We start from the raw sequence: 18,100 nt of genomic DNA on the forward strand, positions 1-18,100 counted from the left end.
TTTATATATATAAATATATTTATTTTAGCATTTTAATTAATAAAATGATATTTATCAATATATATAATTTATCAAATATCTGAAATGTAAAAAAAAACATATTAAATAAATTAATCAAATAAATAAGAAGCTGGAAGCTGGGATGAGAAGCTACAACTTGCGACTTCTCCTTTCTTTCTCTTTTCTTTGTTAAAACTTAAAAGGTCACATAGAAGTCAGGGGACTTCTTTTGCCAAACGCTGGTTAAAAAGCTAATCCTGACTTTTATAAAAAAGAAGTGCTTATCGAAGGCAACCAAACACCCACTTTGTAGTCATGTTTGAGTTTACGATCTTTATATACAACTAGTATTATGCTCGTAGTGCGGGGCCTTCTTAAATTTAAAATTTGTATTAAGAAAAATATTTTACATAACACACCGAGAAATATTAATATAATAATTACAAAATGTGGAATATTAACCTATAAATATCATTACAAACTTAATTGTGAAGAAAAATGATTCTAAGAAAGTGAGTTGTTTATGCATCACTCTGAACTCATTTTTCTTATTTCTGTTAATTTCATGTGACTTCATTATCAACAACTACGTCATAACTAACTTGAAGCTCCGTAAAAGTAACCGATAATTAGTTATCATTTTAAATAGCATATTAGCATTAAACATCTCATTGATGCATGTTAGAAAGAAATTTGTTGGGTTATCTGTGTTACCAGTTTCGGTGCGGTTTTTAGGTAATTTGGCATTAATATGTGAAAGTAGCACAGAACTTTTATAAGAATGATTTTAGATGATATTACTCAAAAATAGTCCCCACTCCAGTACAGGGTGGCATAAACATACGACTAAAAATTGTGAGATTTATCACCTACTTCAAGTGGGAATATTGAAAATTATCATTCTTGCGAACAACTTGGACTCTTAATACTTCATAGATCTGTTTATGGGATTTTAGTTATGATCAAATCATGTCGTCTGAGGTCGAGCCATTTGTTATTAACATAGTCATACCGAGCCGTTATTACAGTGCATGCTACAAGATCAGCTGCTTTATTTTCTTGCCCATAATTAAGAATTATTTGCATAAAAAACAATTCACGTGCTTATAAAAATCAAGCGGTTCTAATAATATTTATAATATGATCTTGTTTGATAAAAAAATCTTATCAGAATAAAAATTCACAATTATATAATAATTTAAGTTTTAAATTCACAATTATAAATTATAAATTATATATTATAATTTAGTTTTATAATATGATCTTATTTGATAAAAAAAAATCTTATCAGAATAAAAATCCACAATTATATAATAATTTTAGTTAATAAATTTTAATAACTTCTACGACTTATCACTTATAATTATTTTCTTCACTTAAAGTTAAAAAATGAGGTCAAACAAACTAATATATATTCTATCCAAATAATTTTCAATCGAAACCGCACTATTTTAAATCAAAAATCGCTAAAACCGCACACAGAAAGAAATCGAACTGCACCGACAATTTCGGATTCAGCTTCGATATATAATTTAAAAAAACTTATCCCCTGATGACATACGTTCGATACTAATTTCCATGCAAGTTGATGTTGATGAATGCCGCCGCACAAGTCAAGGACCCCTCTGCGTTGCTTCCTCTCTTTTTCCCTTCACTTGTATTATAAATAAACGAGGAGTTAGTGAATTCATAGCTAACACTCATCTTCACACACTCTATCTATCTAATCTAATATCCCAAAATGGCTTCAGCAGCTGCAACTTCTTCTGTAGTGATGAAATTACTCTTGCTACTCATCAGCCTCGTCTTCATAGTTCATGTTAAAGTCTCTAGTTCACATTGACACAATGTCAAACTCCTAGAGCCAAACACCAGCTCTTAAACTCTGCAGTTGAGCAGTGAACAAGATTGTGGTTGAGCAGCTCACCACATTCATTAGCATAGACTTTACTTCATGTTATTTTCTGTATAAATATGTTCATTTTCTCATGTAATTTCTCAAGCTTCCAGCCAGCAATACAAGAGTTTCTCTCTTACATTGTTTCTACTGCTTCTCTCGTAACACACACTGGTTATATATACATATATGCACTTACATTTTATCATGGTATCAGAGCTATAGGCTTCCTGATCTTCTCATTCCGCTGTCAACAAAATCAAGCTTGCGAGCTTTCTCTTCAACGTCTCTTTGAGACAAATACACAAACACCTGCTGGGCTGCCATATTACCAGCCACAAACAGCAACCAAGCATATGTATTTCAAAGAACCTTCGCCAAAATCAAAATTCAGATTTCACCTTCCGTTTTGAATCCACCAACCGAGTTGCCCAACTCGTTTTATACTCACCGAGTCACCAACCGAGTTACCCAACTCGTTCAACTCACTGTATCAAGGAACCCATCAAAATTTTCAGGCCACCATCGCTGGAGTTCACCCTGTTTCTTCTTCAGTCCGACAAATCTCATCCCTGTAAGTCTCATTGCTATTCACACAATATCAACCATCCATCTAGTACTGTAGCCTAACCCAGCCAAAATATACACCATCCATCTAGTACTATAGCCTAACCCAGCCAAAATATACAACCACACTGAAATTGTCGGTCTCTCACTTGGTCTGGTAATTGAACTTCAAAGATTTAAAGATAGAAGGTGTCTCTGGAGTTTTCTTGAATCGCGCCCGGGCAGTGGGTAACTTAATTTAACCACACAAATACTCGTACTGTTTTTAATTTGATTAACATAGATTGACAAATTACTCTACAGTACCTCGCTTTAACAGCCCTGGTACTTTCAACCTTCACATTTTATATTTTAGTCCCTACACTTATCTTGTCTTGTCATGGAGAAAGAAAATAGTTCCCCAATTCAAACGATTTTGAATGGCTCGAATTATATAACTTGGTCTCAAGCTATGCGCAGTTTTCTCAAAGGAAAAAGACTTTGGCGATATGTGAACGGGGATTTCACTATTCCGACAAAAGAAAAAGATGAAGCCGACTCAAAATTCAAGGACCGCATTGAAGAATGGGATGTCAAAAATCACCAAGCTATCACATTTTTTAGAAACTCTTCAGTTTCTAAAATTAATTTACAATTTGGAAATTATGATACTGCAAAAGAAATTTGGGATTTATTGGCATCAAGATACACTACATCCGATCTTTCTCACCAATATCAAATCATGAGTTCACTAAGTAAACAAAAGCAAGAGCCTGGTCAACCGGTTGCAGATTTTCTTTCTCAGATACAATCACTTTGGGATCAACTAACATTATCTGAACCAAAGTGGTTACATACGGAGGATGCTACACTTTATCATGCATATCGTGACCAACAACGACTCATTCAGTTTCTTATGGCTCTCACTCAGGATTTTGAACCAGTTAGAGCTGCTCTTCTTCATCGAGTTCCACTACCCTCATTAGAAAGTTCTGTTGCTGAACTTATTTCTGAAGAAACTCGACTTGGTCTTGGCAAATTCAAATCTGTGGTTGATAATGTCCTAGCGGTACCTCCAGTACCTACTTTTGACAAATCATTTTGCAGGTTTTGTCGTCAAAATGGACATGTCACAAAGGATTGCATAACACTACGTAATCATACATGCCAGCATTGTCATCAGAAAGGTCATTACTCGATACAGTTCTGCAAGAGAAAGCCATTATCTCATTCAAACAAGTTTACTCAGTCTTCCGCTGCCGCAACTTCTGAATCTCCATCTTCTTCCACTAGTGAGCTAGAATCCTTGCTCAAACAGGTTTTACTTAAAGCCAACTCTCCCTCCACTGCATTCTCTGTCACTTCAGGTAATTCTTGGTATTTTGATTCAGCATGTTGTAATCATATGACAAATGATTCATCCATATTTACCATGAAAACACAGAATTCATACCTTCCAAATATTCAAACTGCCGATGGTTCTACTATGAAAGTGACACATATTGGAACCGTATCTACAGAAGATCTTAATCTTCCTGACACATACTTTGTTCCTAATCTTTCACTTAATCTTGTTTCCATCGGCCAGTTATGTGATCTTGGTCTTGATATTATCTTTACTTCTTCTGGTTGTCATGTACAGAATCCTCAGACGGGACAAACTCTTGGGACAGGGCGTAGATGCGGAAGGTTGTTTGAGCTCACTTCCCTTCATCTTCCTACACCAAAATCATCATCCAGTCATCTAGTTGGTTATTTTTCCACCACGACCAACATCTGGCATTCCCGGTTAGGTCATCCATCACAATCTCGTTTACGTAGTCTTATTTCTAATGGTCATCTAGGTAGTGTTAATGTAGACACGATTGACTGTGTTTCATGTAGACTGGCAAAACAACATGTTCTTCCTTTTCCTATCCATTATGAAAAATCATCAGCTACTTTTGACCTTATACATTCTGATATTTGGGGTCCCTCTCCAACTCCAACAATGGGAGGATCAAGATACTATGTGATATTTGTTGATGATTTTTCTCGTTACACTTGGATATATATTTTGAAAAATCGATCAGAATTAGGAGAAACTTATAAAAATTTTGCCACTATGATTCACACTCAATTCAAAAAGAAAATCAAACTTTTTCGTGCCGATAATGCCAAAGAATATAAAGAATCAGAACTTAACAAATTTTTGGCATCTTATGGCACTCTTGCACAAAGCTCTTGTCCTTACACATCACAGCAAAATGGTCGTGCTGAACGTAAACATAGGCACATACTTGATACAGTTCGAGCTCTTCTCATTTCCTCTTCTTGTCCAGAAAAATTTTGGGGGGAAGCTGCATTAACTGCTGTTTTCACAATCAATATGATTCCTTCTCCTGTTATAAATAACTTGTCTCCTTATGAAAAATTATATGAAGAACCCCCGTCATATAATTCTCTTAAGGTTTTTGGTTCTGCATGTTTTGTTCTTCTTCCTCCACATGAAAGAACAAAATTAGAGCCACGTGCCCGTCTTTGTTGCTTTATTGGTTACGGTAGTGGTCAAAAAGGATATCGTTGTTGGGATCCTATCGCCCAACGTCTACGAGTTTCTCGTAATGTGACATTTTGGGAACACAAGATGTTTTCATCCATGTCAGATTTTAAAATTGACACTTCCACTAGCATTTCTCACTTTACAGATCCTTTCATTGATTTACATCCGGATGATCACATGGATTCTTCGACATCGTCTAACACATTTTCAGGAGATCCTTCAATTGAGCTCACTCAACCACCTCCGACTACCAATGTTCCCCTGACAGAAGTTCAGTCTGAGGATTCCAATATTGAGCCTTCCACTCAACCATCTCTTTCAGAGGAGCATGTTCGCTCTACACGAGTAAGAAAACCTTCTGTTCGACTTACTGATTATCATGTTTATTCTGCTATACAATCGTTACATGAGCCTCAAACATATAGAGAGGCGAGTGTTAACCCTCTTTGGCAGAAAGCAATGGAAGAGGAACTTCATGCTTTAGACAAAACTCACACTTGGGATTTGGTAACTTTGCCACATGATAAAACTGCAGTGAGTTGTCGATGGATCTACAAAATTAAAACCAAATCTGATGGCTCTATTGACAGATATAAAGCTCGTCTAGTTGCTAGAGGTTTTACTCAAGAGTATGGTATTGATTACGAGGAAACTTTTGCACCAGTTGCTCGACTCACATCTGTTCGAAGTTTACTAGCTGTTGGAGCATCAAAACACTGGAACATGTGGCAAATGGATGTCAAGAATGCTTTTCTTAATGGAGACCTACATGAGGAAGTTTATCTCAAACCACCTCCAGGTTTTTCCCACTCTCCAAATCAAGTGTTCAAGCTTAACAAAGCTCTTTATGGTCTTAAGCAGGCACCTCGAGCTTGGTTCGAGAAATTCAGCACAATAATTCAACAATTGGGATTTTCTTCAAGTCCATATGATCATGCCCTTTTCATTCGACGATCAAAACGAGGAATTGTTTTACTTCTTCTATATGTCGATGACATGATCATTACTGGAGATGACAACGCGGGAATTTCTGAACTTAAACAATTTCTTAGTCAACAATTTGAGATGAAAGATCTTGGTTCATTAAGCTACTTCTTGGGTCTTGAGGTTACTTCAGTCCCTACAGGCTACTCTCTTTCACAAGTGAAATATGCATCTGACCTTTTGTTGAAATCTGGAATCAGTGACACTAAGATTTTTTCTACACCTCTGGATTATGAGGTTAAACTTAACGCCAAAGATGGTGAATTACTTCCTAATCCTACATTGTATCGCCAATTGGTTGGAAGTTTAATCTATCTCACTGTCACTCGTCCAGATATTGCTCATGCAGTGTATATTGTGAGTCAGTTCATGGCAGCTCCTCGCACTCCTCACTTCACAGCCGTCCTTCACATACTTCGTTATGTTAAAGGCACCATATTTCATGGATTACATTATTCATTTGACTCTCCACTTGAGTTACATGCTTACTCGGATGCTGATTGGGGCGGTGATCCTACTACCAGATGTTCCACAACTGGATTCTGTTTCTTTCTTGGTGACTCACTTATTTCTTGGCGCAGTAAGAAACAATCTCTTGCTTCTCGATCAAGTGCCGAATCTGAATATCGAGCTCTTGCTGACACCACACAGGAATTAATCTGGCTACGATGGTTACTCGAAGATATGAGTGTAACTCATTCTCAGGCCACTTCTATTTACTGTGACAGCAAAAGTGCAATAGACATTGCTCACAATGACGTCTTCCATGAACGCACTAAACATATAGAGATCGATTGTCATTTCACTCGTCAACAAGTTGCCAAAGGCACGGTTCATTTACATAGTGTCACGAGTGCAGATAATACTGCTGATATCTTCACAAAAGCTCAACCTCCTGGCAATTTTCGCAATTACGTTTCCAAACTCAAGTTGGTTCTTCAACCATCTTAAGTTCGAGGGGGGGTGTTAAAGTCTCTAGTTCACATTGACACAATGTCAAACTCCTAGAGCCAAACACCAGCTCTTAAACTCTGCAGTTGAGCAGTGAACAAGATTGTGGTTGAGCAGCTCACCACATTCATTAGCATAGACTTTACTTCATGTTATTTTCTGTATAAATATGTTCATTTTCTCATGTAATTTCTCAAGCTTCCAGCCAGCAATACAAGAGTTTCTCTCTTACATTGTTTCTACTGCTTCTCTCGTAACACACACTGGTTATATATACATATATGCACTTACATTTTATCAGTTCATATGGTTCAACTCACGTCTCATGAAACTTCATTCTCTCCGTCGCTCGCCGCTAGGTATCGGAGACGATCTCCGAGTCCTCGTGAACGCCGAGGTATTTCACTAATTTCTTTTGACAATGCAAGCTTATATGTCTTACAAATTAGTATATGTTCCAAATATTTTTCGTATGAGCCACAGTTGAACCAAGTCTTCCGAAAAAACAAAGGATAAATCCACCGCTTGGGCTTAATTAGATGAATATTTAATATTTTATTCCCATTTGCAGACGAGGACTGTGAGGAAAGGACTTCAATTTGCGGAAGTAGTTCACCGCCAGGCAGGCATGGCTAAAGCTGTTTATTTGGTTGATAAATTCGGGTGCGAAAATAAAAGTGGGATGATGGAGCTGAATTTTCAACCGGTTGATGCAAGTTTGATAATAGTATATCACTCCCGAAAAACAATAATTCCGACATTTTCATTCTCAAAATTCAAGACTATTTCTTTAAAGTCGTCCGCATATTCAATCATTTCACCGGCTTTGAATTTTGTTTAATTATATCACTGTAAATTAAAGTTATGTTGGTTGGTCTTATTTCGTTTTTAATTGAGTACGGTTAATATTAAATCTTAGCATTCTGTTTCTTGAATTTTATACGTGTTTTTTTTTATACATGTTTGTTAATTTGATATTCGATGGGCGGTTCAACAAAAAATTTGGTGCTAAAATTCTTGTTTTGCAAGTATTATCCATTCAAAATAGACGAGATAAAAACACTAGATTCTAAAAATAAAACCTGACCCAAAATATGTGTAATCGAGATCCGAATTTAGATCCTGGGGACAGGAGTTTATACGTAACGTAATGTCGTCCAAGTCACGGGATTTCCGAGTCCGTGTTGGTTTCCTCCTAGTTGCACTAATTTGCAGTAGTGGTCTAGTGGACCAAGAGGACGATTTGTTTATGTATGCATACAGGAAACAAGTTCTATGTTAATGTAGAATGCTTGATTCATCTTACATAAAACTAGTCGAGAAACCGCGCGTTGCGGCGGCCTATAAAAATTACATTAATTATTTAATATTAATATTTGTAAAATAAAATAATTTTGTGGCTGTCTATACAAAGTATATTAATGTTTCAAAATTAATATTTGTAGGATAAAATAAATTTATATTACAAAAATCTTGATGTAATACCAATACTAATATATAAAATTGCAAAATTGGACTATAATTCATGATGAAAAAATGAAAATAAATTTATACATGTAATTAACAATTCAAAGCATGACGAATCTTAATTTTATTTGTTTGTTTTGTTTTGAAAAGTAATCATGTTCTTACATTGTCACCTTCCTCCAATTTTTTTGGATTGATTGTGCACAAAAACATCTAACTTAAATCTGTGAGACAACGGTTTATAACTACCACACTTGCTTGTAACAACCTTTATGTTTTAATACCGTATAAATAACCTTTACTTAAAAGTTTCTTGAACAGAGCAAACAGATAATGCATGAATATATAATTTTTTCCTGTATACAAAGTAAATCATATAAAAATTAAAAAAACAAACTTGTCTAAGGAACAATACAAATATTATTATAAGAGAATAACCAACAAACATACATCACTAATAGTTAATTCATTGATATCAACCATCAATATTGATATTAAGACTATATTTAATAATTTCCAAGTCGAATTCACTTATTTCTTGTAATTTTCTTCTTTACTTTAAATCATGTCATTCCTTTCAAATCAACTCAAACAACCGATATATATTCAACAGCACTACTTCAAATCAAAAACCGCGAAAACCACGTTAAAGAGAAATCCAACGGCGCCGAAAATTTTGGATTCAGCTTCGATATACTCCCTCCGCCTCCCTCATTTATTTATTTTGAGGGACGGGGTTCGGCACGCATTCTAATGCTTTCGTAAACGTAATTAGATAAATTATTTTGAACTTTCCTTTTTCTGAAAAAAATTTAATGTTTATATTTTTATACAAAAACAAATTTTTAAAAAACAAATTATAAGACTATGTTTTATATGCGCATTAAAGTACATGTCGAGTAGTGTAAGAAACTGTAAAGAAATAAGAGAAACAAAAGAAATATACTCCCTCCGTCCCAATCAATTCTATACAGTTTCCTTTTTGGGACGTCCCATCATTTCTATACATTCCAAATATAGTAACTTTTAATAATATAAAACACTATTACACCCACTTCTTTCTTCCACTATCTCCATTCTATAATAATATAAACACTATTACACCCACTATTTTACTCCACTATCTCAAATCTATCATTAAATATAAATGGATCCTACCACTTTACTCACTTTTCATCTTACTTTACTCACTTTTTACACTTTTTTTTGGTCTCCCTGTCCAAACCAAATGTATACAATCTACCGGGACGGAGAGAGTAATATAGAAAACGTATCCTCGAATCTCGATGACATCCCTAGATGACATACGTGCCATTACTAATTTCCATGCAAGTTGATGAATTGCCGCCGGACAAGTCAAGGACCCTTTTGCGTTGCTTCCTCTCTTTTTCCTTTCACTTGTAGACATAGTATAAATGAACACCCATGAAGAGTTAGTGGATACATAGCTAACACTCAGCTTCACACACTATCGAATATCACAAAATGGCTTCGGCAGCTGCAACTTCTTCTCTAGTGATGAAATTGCTCTTGGTTCTCGTCGGCCTTCTCTTCATATCTCATATGGTTCAACTCACGTCTCATGAAACTTCATTCTCTCCGTCGCTCGCTGCGAGGTCTCGGAGACATTCTCCGAGTCCTCGTGAACGACGAGGTATTTTTTAAATTAATTAGATGAATATTTGTTGAGTATTTTATTTTGTGGAAGTTTATAAAATTATATGCCATTGCATGCGATTTGCAGAACGGGACTGTGAGGACAGGACTTTAATTTGCGGAAGTAGTTCACCGCCGGGTGGGCATGGATAAAGCTGTTTATTTGGATACCAAGGAAATACAACGATCTCGGCATTTTCATTCTCAAGATTCGACATTATTCGTCTAAAAGCGTTTAGAAATTCAGTCAATTCATCGGCTTGAATTTCGTTCAATAATATCGCTGTAAAATAATGTTATATTCGTTGGCTTAAATTTTGTTTGTAAAATAATGTTATCTACGTTGGTTGGTTTGTATTTGGTTGTTCATTCGACATGTAAAATGAGACGGAAGGAATAATAAAAATTTGACGAGTAAACATTACTTCCTCTGTTTTTGAATATACGTCTTATGACTTTTCGGCACACATTTTAAAGTGCTTTGACCATATAGTAAGAAATGTTATTTTCGAATATTTCTTTTTGTGAATAAAAGTGTTGATATTATATTTTTATTCTGAAAAAGAAAATTTCAAAAATAATATTTTTAATTATATAGTCAAAACACTTTAAGATGCGTGTCAAAAAATCAAAAAGCAGATATTTAAGAACGGAGAAAGTATTACTTTATGATCAAAAATAGATTGCATCTATCTTTATCTGTCATCTCTCTTACCGTTAATCTGTGCAAACGCATATATATGTAATGTAAAGAGCATGGACCGGATTTGAATCCAGAAAAATATTTAAAGAAAATTTGTAAAATTATAGATATGTATCGGAAAATTATTTTAAAATGAAAATAATAATAAAAAAAAATATAAAATCCGCTATTTTATTGAAGAGCTAGACAATCATGCATCTAGATTCTAGAGTGAGAGGAGAGAAAAAAGTAGAGAGAGTCAGACGGAGAGTGTTTCTTTTGTCACCCTACACTTTCTTCAAATTTCCCGCAAATTTCTTAAAGACCACCATCACTTTTAGTAAATTTTGAACTCTGCATTCATTTATTTTCTTCAACTACTCTTAGTACAATAATACTCCCATTTTCTATACACATATATTAATATTTTTCAAATTGTTTTTGCCTGTACAAATCTCAAGATTTGATATCCAGATTGTCAGTTTCATTTCTGCTTGGTTTCTTGTTGAAAAGTAGGTAAATCTTGAAAAACTTACCTTCAAACATTGCTTGTGAACCTATTAATGTGCATTTTGCAATGCACATGATTGCATTTCATGTGTGCTTTAGCTTTTTCGAGATTAAAATATTTAATAAACTAGATTATTCGATTCTTCCATCTTTTTGTGATTTTTTCTAGTTGTTCTCATGAAACCAAAGTGTTATTGGCCAAATATACTATACAATGTGTGAGTGTGTCTATGAATAGATCTTTTCCCTTTTTCATACAATTTTGAGTTCTTTAAGTTCCTTTCATTTCTTGATTTGATTGGTTTCTTTTTAAAGAGCTTCTTGAATTTCTTGGGCAAAGATCAAATCTTTTTCATAATTTTGAGGTGGGCCAGTGTAAAGATTCAATCTTTCTCATGATTTGAGGTGGGATTCTTGAGAACTTGTGTTTTGAGGAGTTGGGTTAGTTTTGAAGTTGGATAATTGTGAAAAAATGCCTGGTAGAAGGAAGAAGATTCGTTTTAGCAAGATCTATACATTCAAGTGTAAAACAGCAGCTGCAAAAGATGATCATCTTCACATTGGTGGACCTGGATTCTCAAGGGTAGTGTTTTGCAATGAACCTGCTAGCTTTGAGGCTACAAGCAGGAATTATGCAGATAATTATGTTAAAACCACAAAATATAGTCCTGCAACTTTTGTGCCAAAGTCTTTGTTTGAACAATTCAGGAGGGTTGCCAATTTTTTCTTTCTTGTTACTGCTATTGTGTCATTCACCCCCATTGCGCCGTATTCTGCTGCTAGTTCCATTCTGCCTCTGTCTATTGTGATTGGGGCAACCATGTTGAAAGAAGGTGTTGAAGATTATCGACGAAAGAAGCAGGTAGAAATGCCAATTACAATTCCATTAGTGTTCATGGCTTAAGCTAATTTATCTGGTTTTCGGTCTGGATTTTTTGTTGGATTAGTATGTTGAGATTTATATGGTTTTCGGTTTTTGTTTGCTGATTGGTAGCACTTAGATCAGAATATGTGGTTTTATTTGAGTCAGTCATTTAAACCATGTTTTAGTCCAGAGTATTTTTCTTTTCCAGCTCTGGAGTTGGTTGATTATGTCTTAGAGATTATATATCTGTTTGAATTATGGAAATTTAAGGAGCTTTCACAAATCACAATATTTTGTGATAAAAGATCTGCAATTCTGCATAGTACTTCTAATATGCCTTAAATTTTGATTTCAGATCCTTTGTACGACTAGTGGTTTTAGTTAGACTTATGAACTTCCCAATAAATTAGATCAAGGACATTAATAATTTGGCGTTGAACCAGAGATTTGATTTTGCTTACCTGATCGTATTTGTAAAGATTTAAGCGAACATACACATTAGTACTCTTATATACTTTCTCCATAGCTAAATGTCAACTTGGCATTATTACTGAATGTATGGAGATCTCTTTCAGGATGATGAGGTGAATGGCAGAAAAGTTAACATGCATCAGGGTGATGGATCCTTTAAACTGTGTATATGGAAAGAACTGAGAGTAGGTGATGTAGTTAAGGTTCAGAAGGATGAATTCTTTCCGGCTGACCTTCTCTTGCTTTCATCTAGTTATGATGATGCAATCTGCTATGTTGAGACCATGAACCTTGATGGAGAAACAAATTTGAAGCTAAAACAATCTCCAGAGGTAACCTCATCCCTTCACGAGGACTCAAGCTATAAGAACTTTAAGGCCACCATTAAATGTGAAGATCCAAATGCAAGTTTGTACACTTTTGTTGGAAGTATGGAGGTGGAAGAAGAAAAAGTTCCCCTTTCTCCACAACAGCTTCTCCTTAGAGACTCTAAACTTAGAAATACAGAATTCGTATATGGAGCTGTTGTCTTCACTGGCCATGAGACAAAGGTGATTCAAAACTCTACTGCACCCCCTTCGAAGAGAAGCAATATTGAGAGGAAAATGGACAAAATTATATACTTTCTTTTTGGCGTCTTGTTCCTAATAGCATCTGTTGGATCAATTGTGTTTGGAATTGTAACTAAAGATGACCTCCATGGTGACCGCATGAAGAGGTGGTACCTAAGACCTGATAAAGCTGAAATATTTTTTGATCCTGAACGAGCTCCAGAGGCTGCAATGTATCACTTCCTAACTGCCATATTGCTTTATACTTACTTGATTCCAATTTCCTTGTATGTGTCAATAGAAGTTGTCAAAGTTCTTCAGTGCGTTTTTATCAATCAAGATATTGATATGTACCATGAAGAAACAGATAAACCAGCTTATGCCCGCACCTCAAATTTAAACGAGGAACTTGGTCAAATTCACACCATACTTTCAGACAAGACAGGAACACTAACTTGCAATTCAATGGAATTCATCAAGTGCTCTATCGCAGGAACGGCTTATGGTCGTGGTGTCACTGAAGTTGAAAGGGCTATGGCCAAAAGGTTAGGATCTCCGCTGGATGGAATTAAGGATCAGAAGAAGGATATGGAAAATAAAAATACAAAACCCCGCATCAAAGGCTTCAATTTTGAAGATGAAAGGATCATGAATGGGAACTGGGTTCGTGAACCTCATCCACTAATCATACAGGGGTTCTTGCGTTTGTTGGCTATTTGCCACACTGCAATTCCTGATAAAGATGAAGATACTGGGAATGTCACGTATGAAGCTGAGTCACCAGATGAAGCAGCATTTGTCATTGCAGCATTACAACTTGGCTTTGAATTTTATCAAAGGACTCAAACTACCGTTTCATTGATTGAGTTGGATCCTGACACTCATGAAAAAGTTCAAAGGTCAGTACACAGTGTTTCAAATTTATGGTTTCCTTTTTATGCACAAATCAGTTAGCTAAGGATTTTATTAAGGTGTTTTCACATTAAAAAAAATCACATTGAAAATTTTACTTTGGCAACTTCCTTTGCAGGGATTATGACATTTTGAACGTGTTGGAATTTAACAGTACAAGAAAGAGGATGTCTGTTATTTTGAAATATGAGGGAAAATTTTTGCTGCTCTGCAAAGGTGCTGACAGGTTGGTCAAACATACTGCTTATATCTAACCAAGACAGAATTTTCTCTCTTTGACATATTTTATGTGGTACTTTGAGTCATCAATCTCGGTCCTTTTAACTTTCCTTTCTAATACTTTGTTTTTGGGTGTCTTGCTAGTGTCATGTTTGAAAGACTTGGAAAAAATGGAAGGGAATTCGAAGAAATTACCAGAGAGCATGTGGATGAGTATGCTGATGCAGGTTTAAGAACATTGATACTTGCTTATCGTGAACTGACTGAAGAAGAATACAAAGATTTTAATGAGAAATTCAAAGCGGCAGCGAATGCAGTTAGTGAAGATCGAGATACTATGATCAATGAAGCCACAGAGCTGGTTGAGAAAGACTTGGTCCTTATAGGTGCAACAGCAGTTGAGGACAAACTCCAACAAGGGGTGAGCTGAAAAGATACTTTTGCAGAGAATACATAAATGTTACTTAACTTCTTTAATGACCAAGATTTTTAATAGATATCTCCTCTCCTGTCTGGCAGGTCCCTGAATGTATTGACAAGCTTGCTCAGGCAGGAATCAAGATATGGGTTTTGACCGGAGATAAAATGGAGACTGCAATTAATATCGGGTACAGAACTTTTTCTTTTTTTTAGTTGTGACAATACATATAACATGAAGTCTACTCGCAATACTTTCTAATTTATAGGATATATACGCTTCAGGTTTGCTTGCAGTTTACTTAGACAAGGAATGAAGCAGATAACAATAACCTTGGAAACACCAGAGATTAAACAATTAGAGAAAGTGGGAGAAAAAGGTCCTATTGCTCAGGTATGATTCATTTGAGTTATGTTCTAAAGTGACAGTTTTAAATAAGGATCCCATTAGATGTTCAAAAGACCATATGAACCGGAGAAAAATTAAACAGAGAGTCTTCAATTTTCCTCAACTTCTAATTTTTTAAGAATCTTGTTTCTGATACCATTTAGTGTCTTTCATGAATTTAAATGTTGCGATATTGATGTAATACGTGCATCTCTCTTTAGGCGTCAAAGAAAAGTGTCATGCAGCAGATAAGTGAAGGAAAGGATCTGATTGCCTCATCAAAAAATGAGGCATTTGCTTTGATCATCGATGGTAAATCACTTGCATATGCTCTGGAAGATGACCTGAAAAAAATGTTTTTAGATCTAGCAGTTGAATGTTCCTCTGTTATTTGTTGTCGCTCATCACCTAAACAGAAGGCACTGGTGAGTTTTCAGCTTTATAAGAAGTACTTAGTTTCACAGAATACTTAAAGCAATTTACAAGCAAATCAAGTTTACTTTTTACTTAAAGTCCAGTTCTAAAAATAAATTTCAGGTAACTAGACTTGTTAAGGAAGAAACTAAAAAGACAACACTGGCAATTGGTGATGGGGCTAATGACGTGGGAATGCTTCAAGAAGCTGATATTGGCATTGGGATCAGTGGTGTTGAAGGAATGCAGGTGCTTAATTAGTAGCGACATATGATTGTCGTTCTATTTTACCTTTCATATGATTTCTTCTGTACCCATAATATATCTTTCCATATTTCAGGCGGTCATGTCAAGCGATATTGCCATAGCTCAGTTTAAATATTTGGAGCGCTTACTGCTGGTGCATGGGCATTGGTGTTACAGAAGGATCTCTTCTATGGTAATGACAATTATGGTGTTGATACAGTTGCTGATATCTCCAACATGCAATACTGAGTAAAAACCTACTCTTTTTGCAGATATGCTACTTTTTCTATAAAAATATTACATTTGGTTTCACTCTCTTCTGCTATGAGGCATATACCACATTCTCAGGGCAAGCTGCATACAATGATTGGTTTTTGTCCCTTTACAATGTGTTCTTTACATCACTTCCGGTGCTTGCATTGGGCGTTTTTGACCAGGATGTATCAGCCAGATTTTGTCTCAAGGTATGCTTTCCACAGGTGGAAAAATGTATGTCGAGTGTCTCTGCATACATTTTAATATTTAACTGGTGGAAACGTCTCTGGAAACAATCCGCAGTTTTGGAAAGTGATTGATTTCTAATATACGTTTGTTTTTCTTTACAGTTCCCTTTACTGTATCAAGAAGGTGTGCAAAATGTTCTTTTTAGCTGGCGAAGAATAATTGGCTGGATGTTCAACGGAGTCTGCACTGCTATTATAATCTTCTTTCTCTGCATTAGAGCACTAGAACCTCAAGCCTTCAAGAAAGATGGGAAGACTGCCGATATGGATGTGATGGGGCCTACGCTTTATACATGTGTAGTCTGGGTAGTTAACTGCCAAATGGCTGTTTCTATCAGTTACTTCACCTTGATCCAACATATATTCATCTGGGGTGGAATTTGTCTCTGGTATTTTTTCCTCCTGGCATACGGGGCCTTGTCTCCCACCATTTCAACTACTGCGTATAAAGTCTTCATTGAAGCCCTTGCTCCATCAGCTTCCTACTGGCTGATCACCCTTTGTGTCGTGATCGCTGCCCTCACTCCTTACTTCTCATACAAATCACTTCAGATGCAGTTCTTCCCTATGTACCACGGGATGATCCAGTGGATAAGACATGACGGGCAATCAGAGGACACCGAATACTGCAATTTGGTTAGACAAAGATCAATAAGGCATACGACAGTTGGCATCATGGCGCGGTCTTTGGCAAGAACTAATCCCTTAACTGGCAGTACTCACAGACGCAGATGAACATCAAGATTTTACACCATGCATTACGGTTATTGAACAGAATCTTTACCCCTAGCGCGTGATAAACAGATGGGCTGTTATTCCATATATATTACAAGTTCTGAAATCTGTACAGCATCATAATTGTACATCATGTAAGGTTGTCAGATAGAGTTCCTGAGATTTGTAATTTAATTAAGTTTTTTTTTGTTGTGTTTTTTTGGTAGGAGTACTACTAAACCAAACATCTCTATGTTGAAAATTGTTAAAGTCTTGTTTGTAGAGTACAGGTTCATCAAGCTTCTCTATTCATTTGTAACCAGACTCTGCTGTATAACAGATTCTGATTGAGACAGTAAATAGCAATTTGTAAGAATTTAGCAGAGTAAGTTTCTGGTTCTCCCGCTACTCTGAAGTTCTGTTTGGCATTCGAGCCAAGGGTCTTTTATGGAAGTGGAACCAGTCTCTCTACCCTTTTATAGTCAGAGGTAAGGTCTATTAGAGGATTGATCTACAATGCTCGGCTTGTTTGGTCAAGGTCTGTTAGAGCATCTACAATGCTCGACATGTTTGGTTCTCAGACCAAACTTTTTTATTTTACAATGCTCGGCCTGTTTGGTCAAGGTTTGTTAGAGCATCTACAATGCTCGGCATGTTTGGTTCTCAGACCAAACTTTTTTATTTTAATAATGCACCGGAGAGACTTGAGTTATAATGAGCCACTTTGTGGCGAGGTGACATTTTGGGGAAAAAAGTGGGAAATAATCATGACTATTGTAGTTGCTCTTGCATCTTACATTTCTCAGACCCCGCTCTAAGATCTATCTGACCTCTTTTATTATAGTTCCTCTTACATCTTACTTTTCTCAGACCCTACTCTACGATTTAACTTACCTTACGCGACGAGCAGAATAGACCATGCACACTCTTGTATATTTTAGAGAGAAAAAAATAGTACTTATTACATATCCCATTGCATGTGCTCTTTGCATAAACCAATATGAGATCTGATTTTATGGACGGTGCTTCGACTGCCACGCCAACCGTACACTTTTACATTATCATATAGAAAAGCAAAGCACTGCAGAACGAATATCACTCTTTTATGCAAATCAGGTCAAGTAATCCATTTTTTCGGAAAAGATCGTTGATCGGTTGCAGAAAT

General features: G+C 35.8%; 1 protein-coding gene across 1 annotated transcript; it reads left to right on the top strand.

Annotated features, from left to right (window-relative positions):
- The first annotated feature begins 10,961 nt into the window (after positions 1 to 10,961).
- Positions 10,962 to 17,324, top strand: LOC108199827 (putative phospholipid-transporting ATPase 9). The gene is made up of 11 exons (XM_017367819.2): positions 10,962 to 12,097; positions 12,676 to 14,021; positions 14,153 to 14,260; positions 14,398 to 14,674; positions 14,773 to 14,861; positions 14,956 to 15,064; positions 15,280 to 15,483; positions 15,596 to 15,721; positions 15,813 to 15,911; positions 15,991 to 16,182; positions 16,324 to 17,324. The coding sequence occupies exons 1-11, from the start codon at positions 11,708 to 11,710 to the stop codon at positions 16,954 to 16,956; spliced, it is 3,573 nt and encodes a 1,190-aa protein (XP_017223308.1). The 5' UTR covers positions 10,962 to 11,707; the 3' UTR covers positions 16,957 to 17,324.
- The last annotated feature ends 776 nt before the right edge of the window (positions 17,325 to 18,100 follow it).

Source organism: Daucus carota, chromosome 8 (assembly GCF_001625215.2).
Source record: "Daucus carota subsp. sativus chromosome 8, DH1 v3.0, whole genome shotgun sequence".
NCBI lineage: Eukaryota > Viridiplantae > Streptophyta > Magnoliopsida > Apiales > Apiaceae > Daucus > Daucus carota.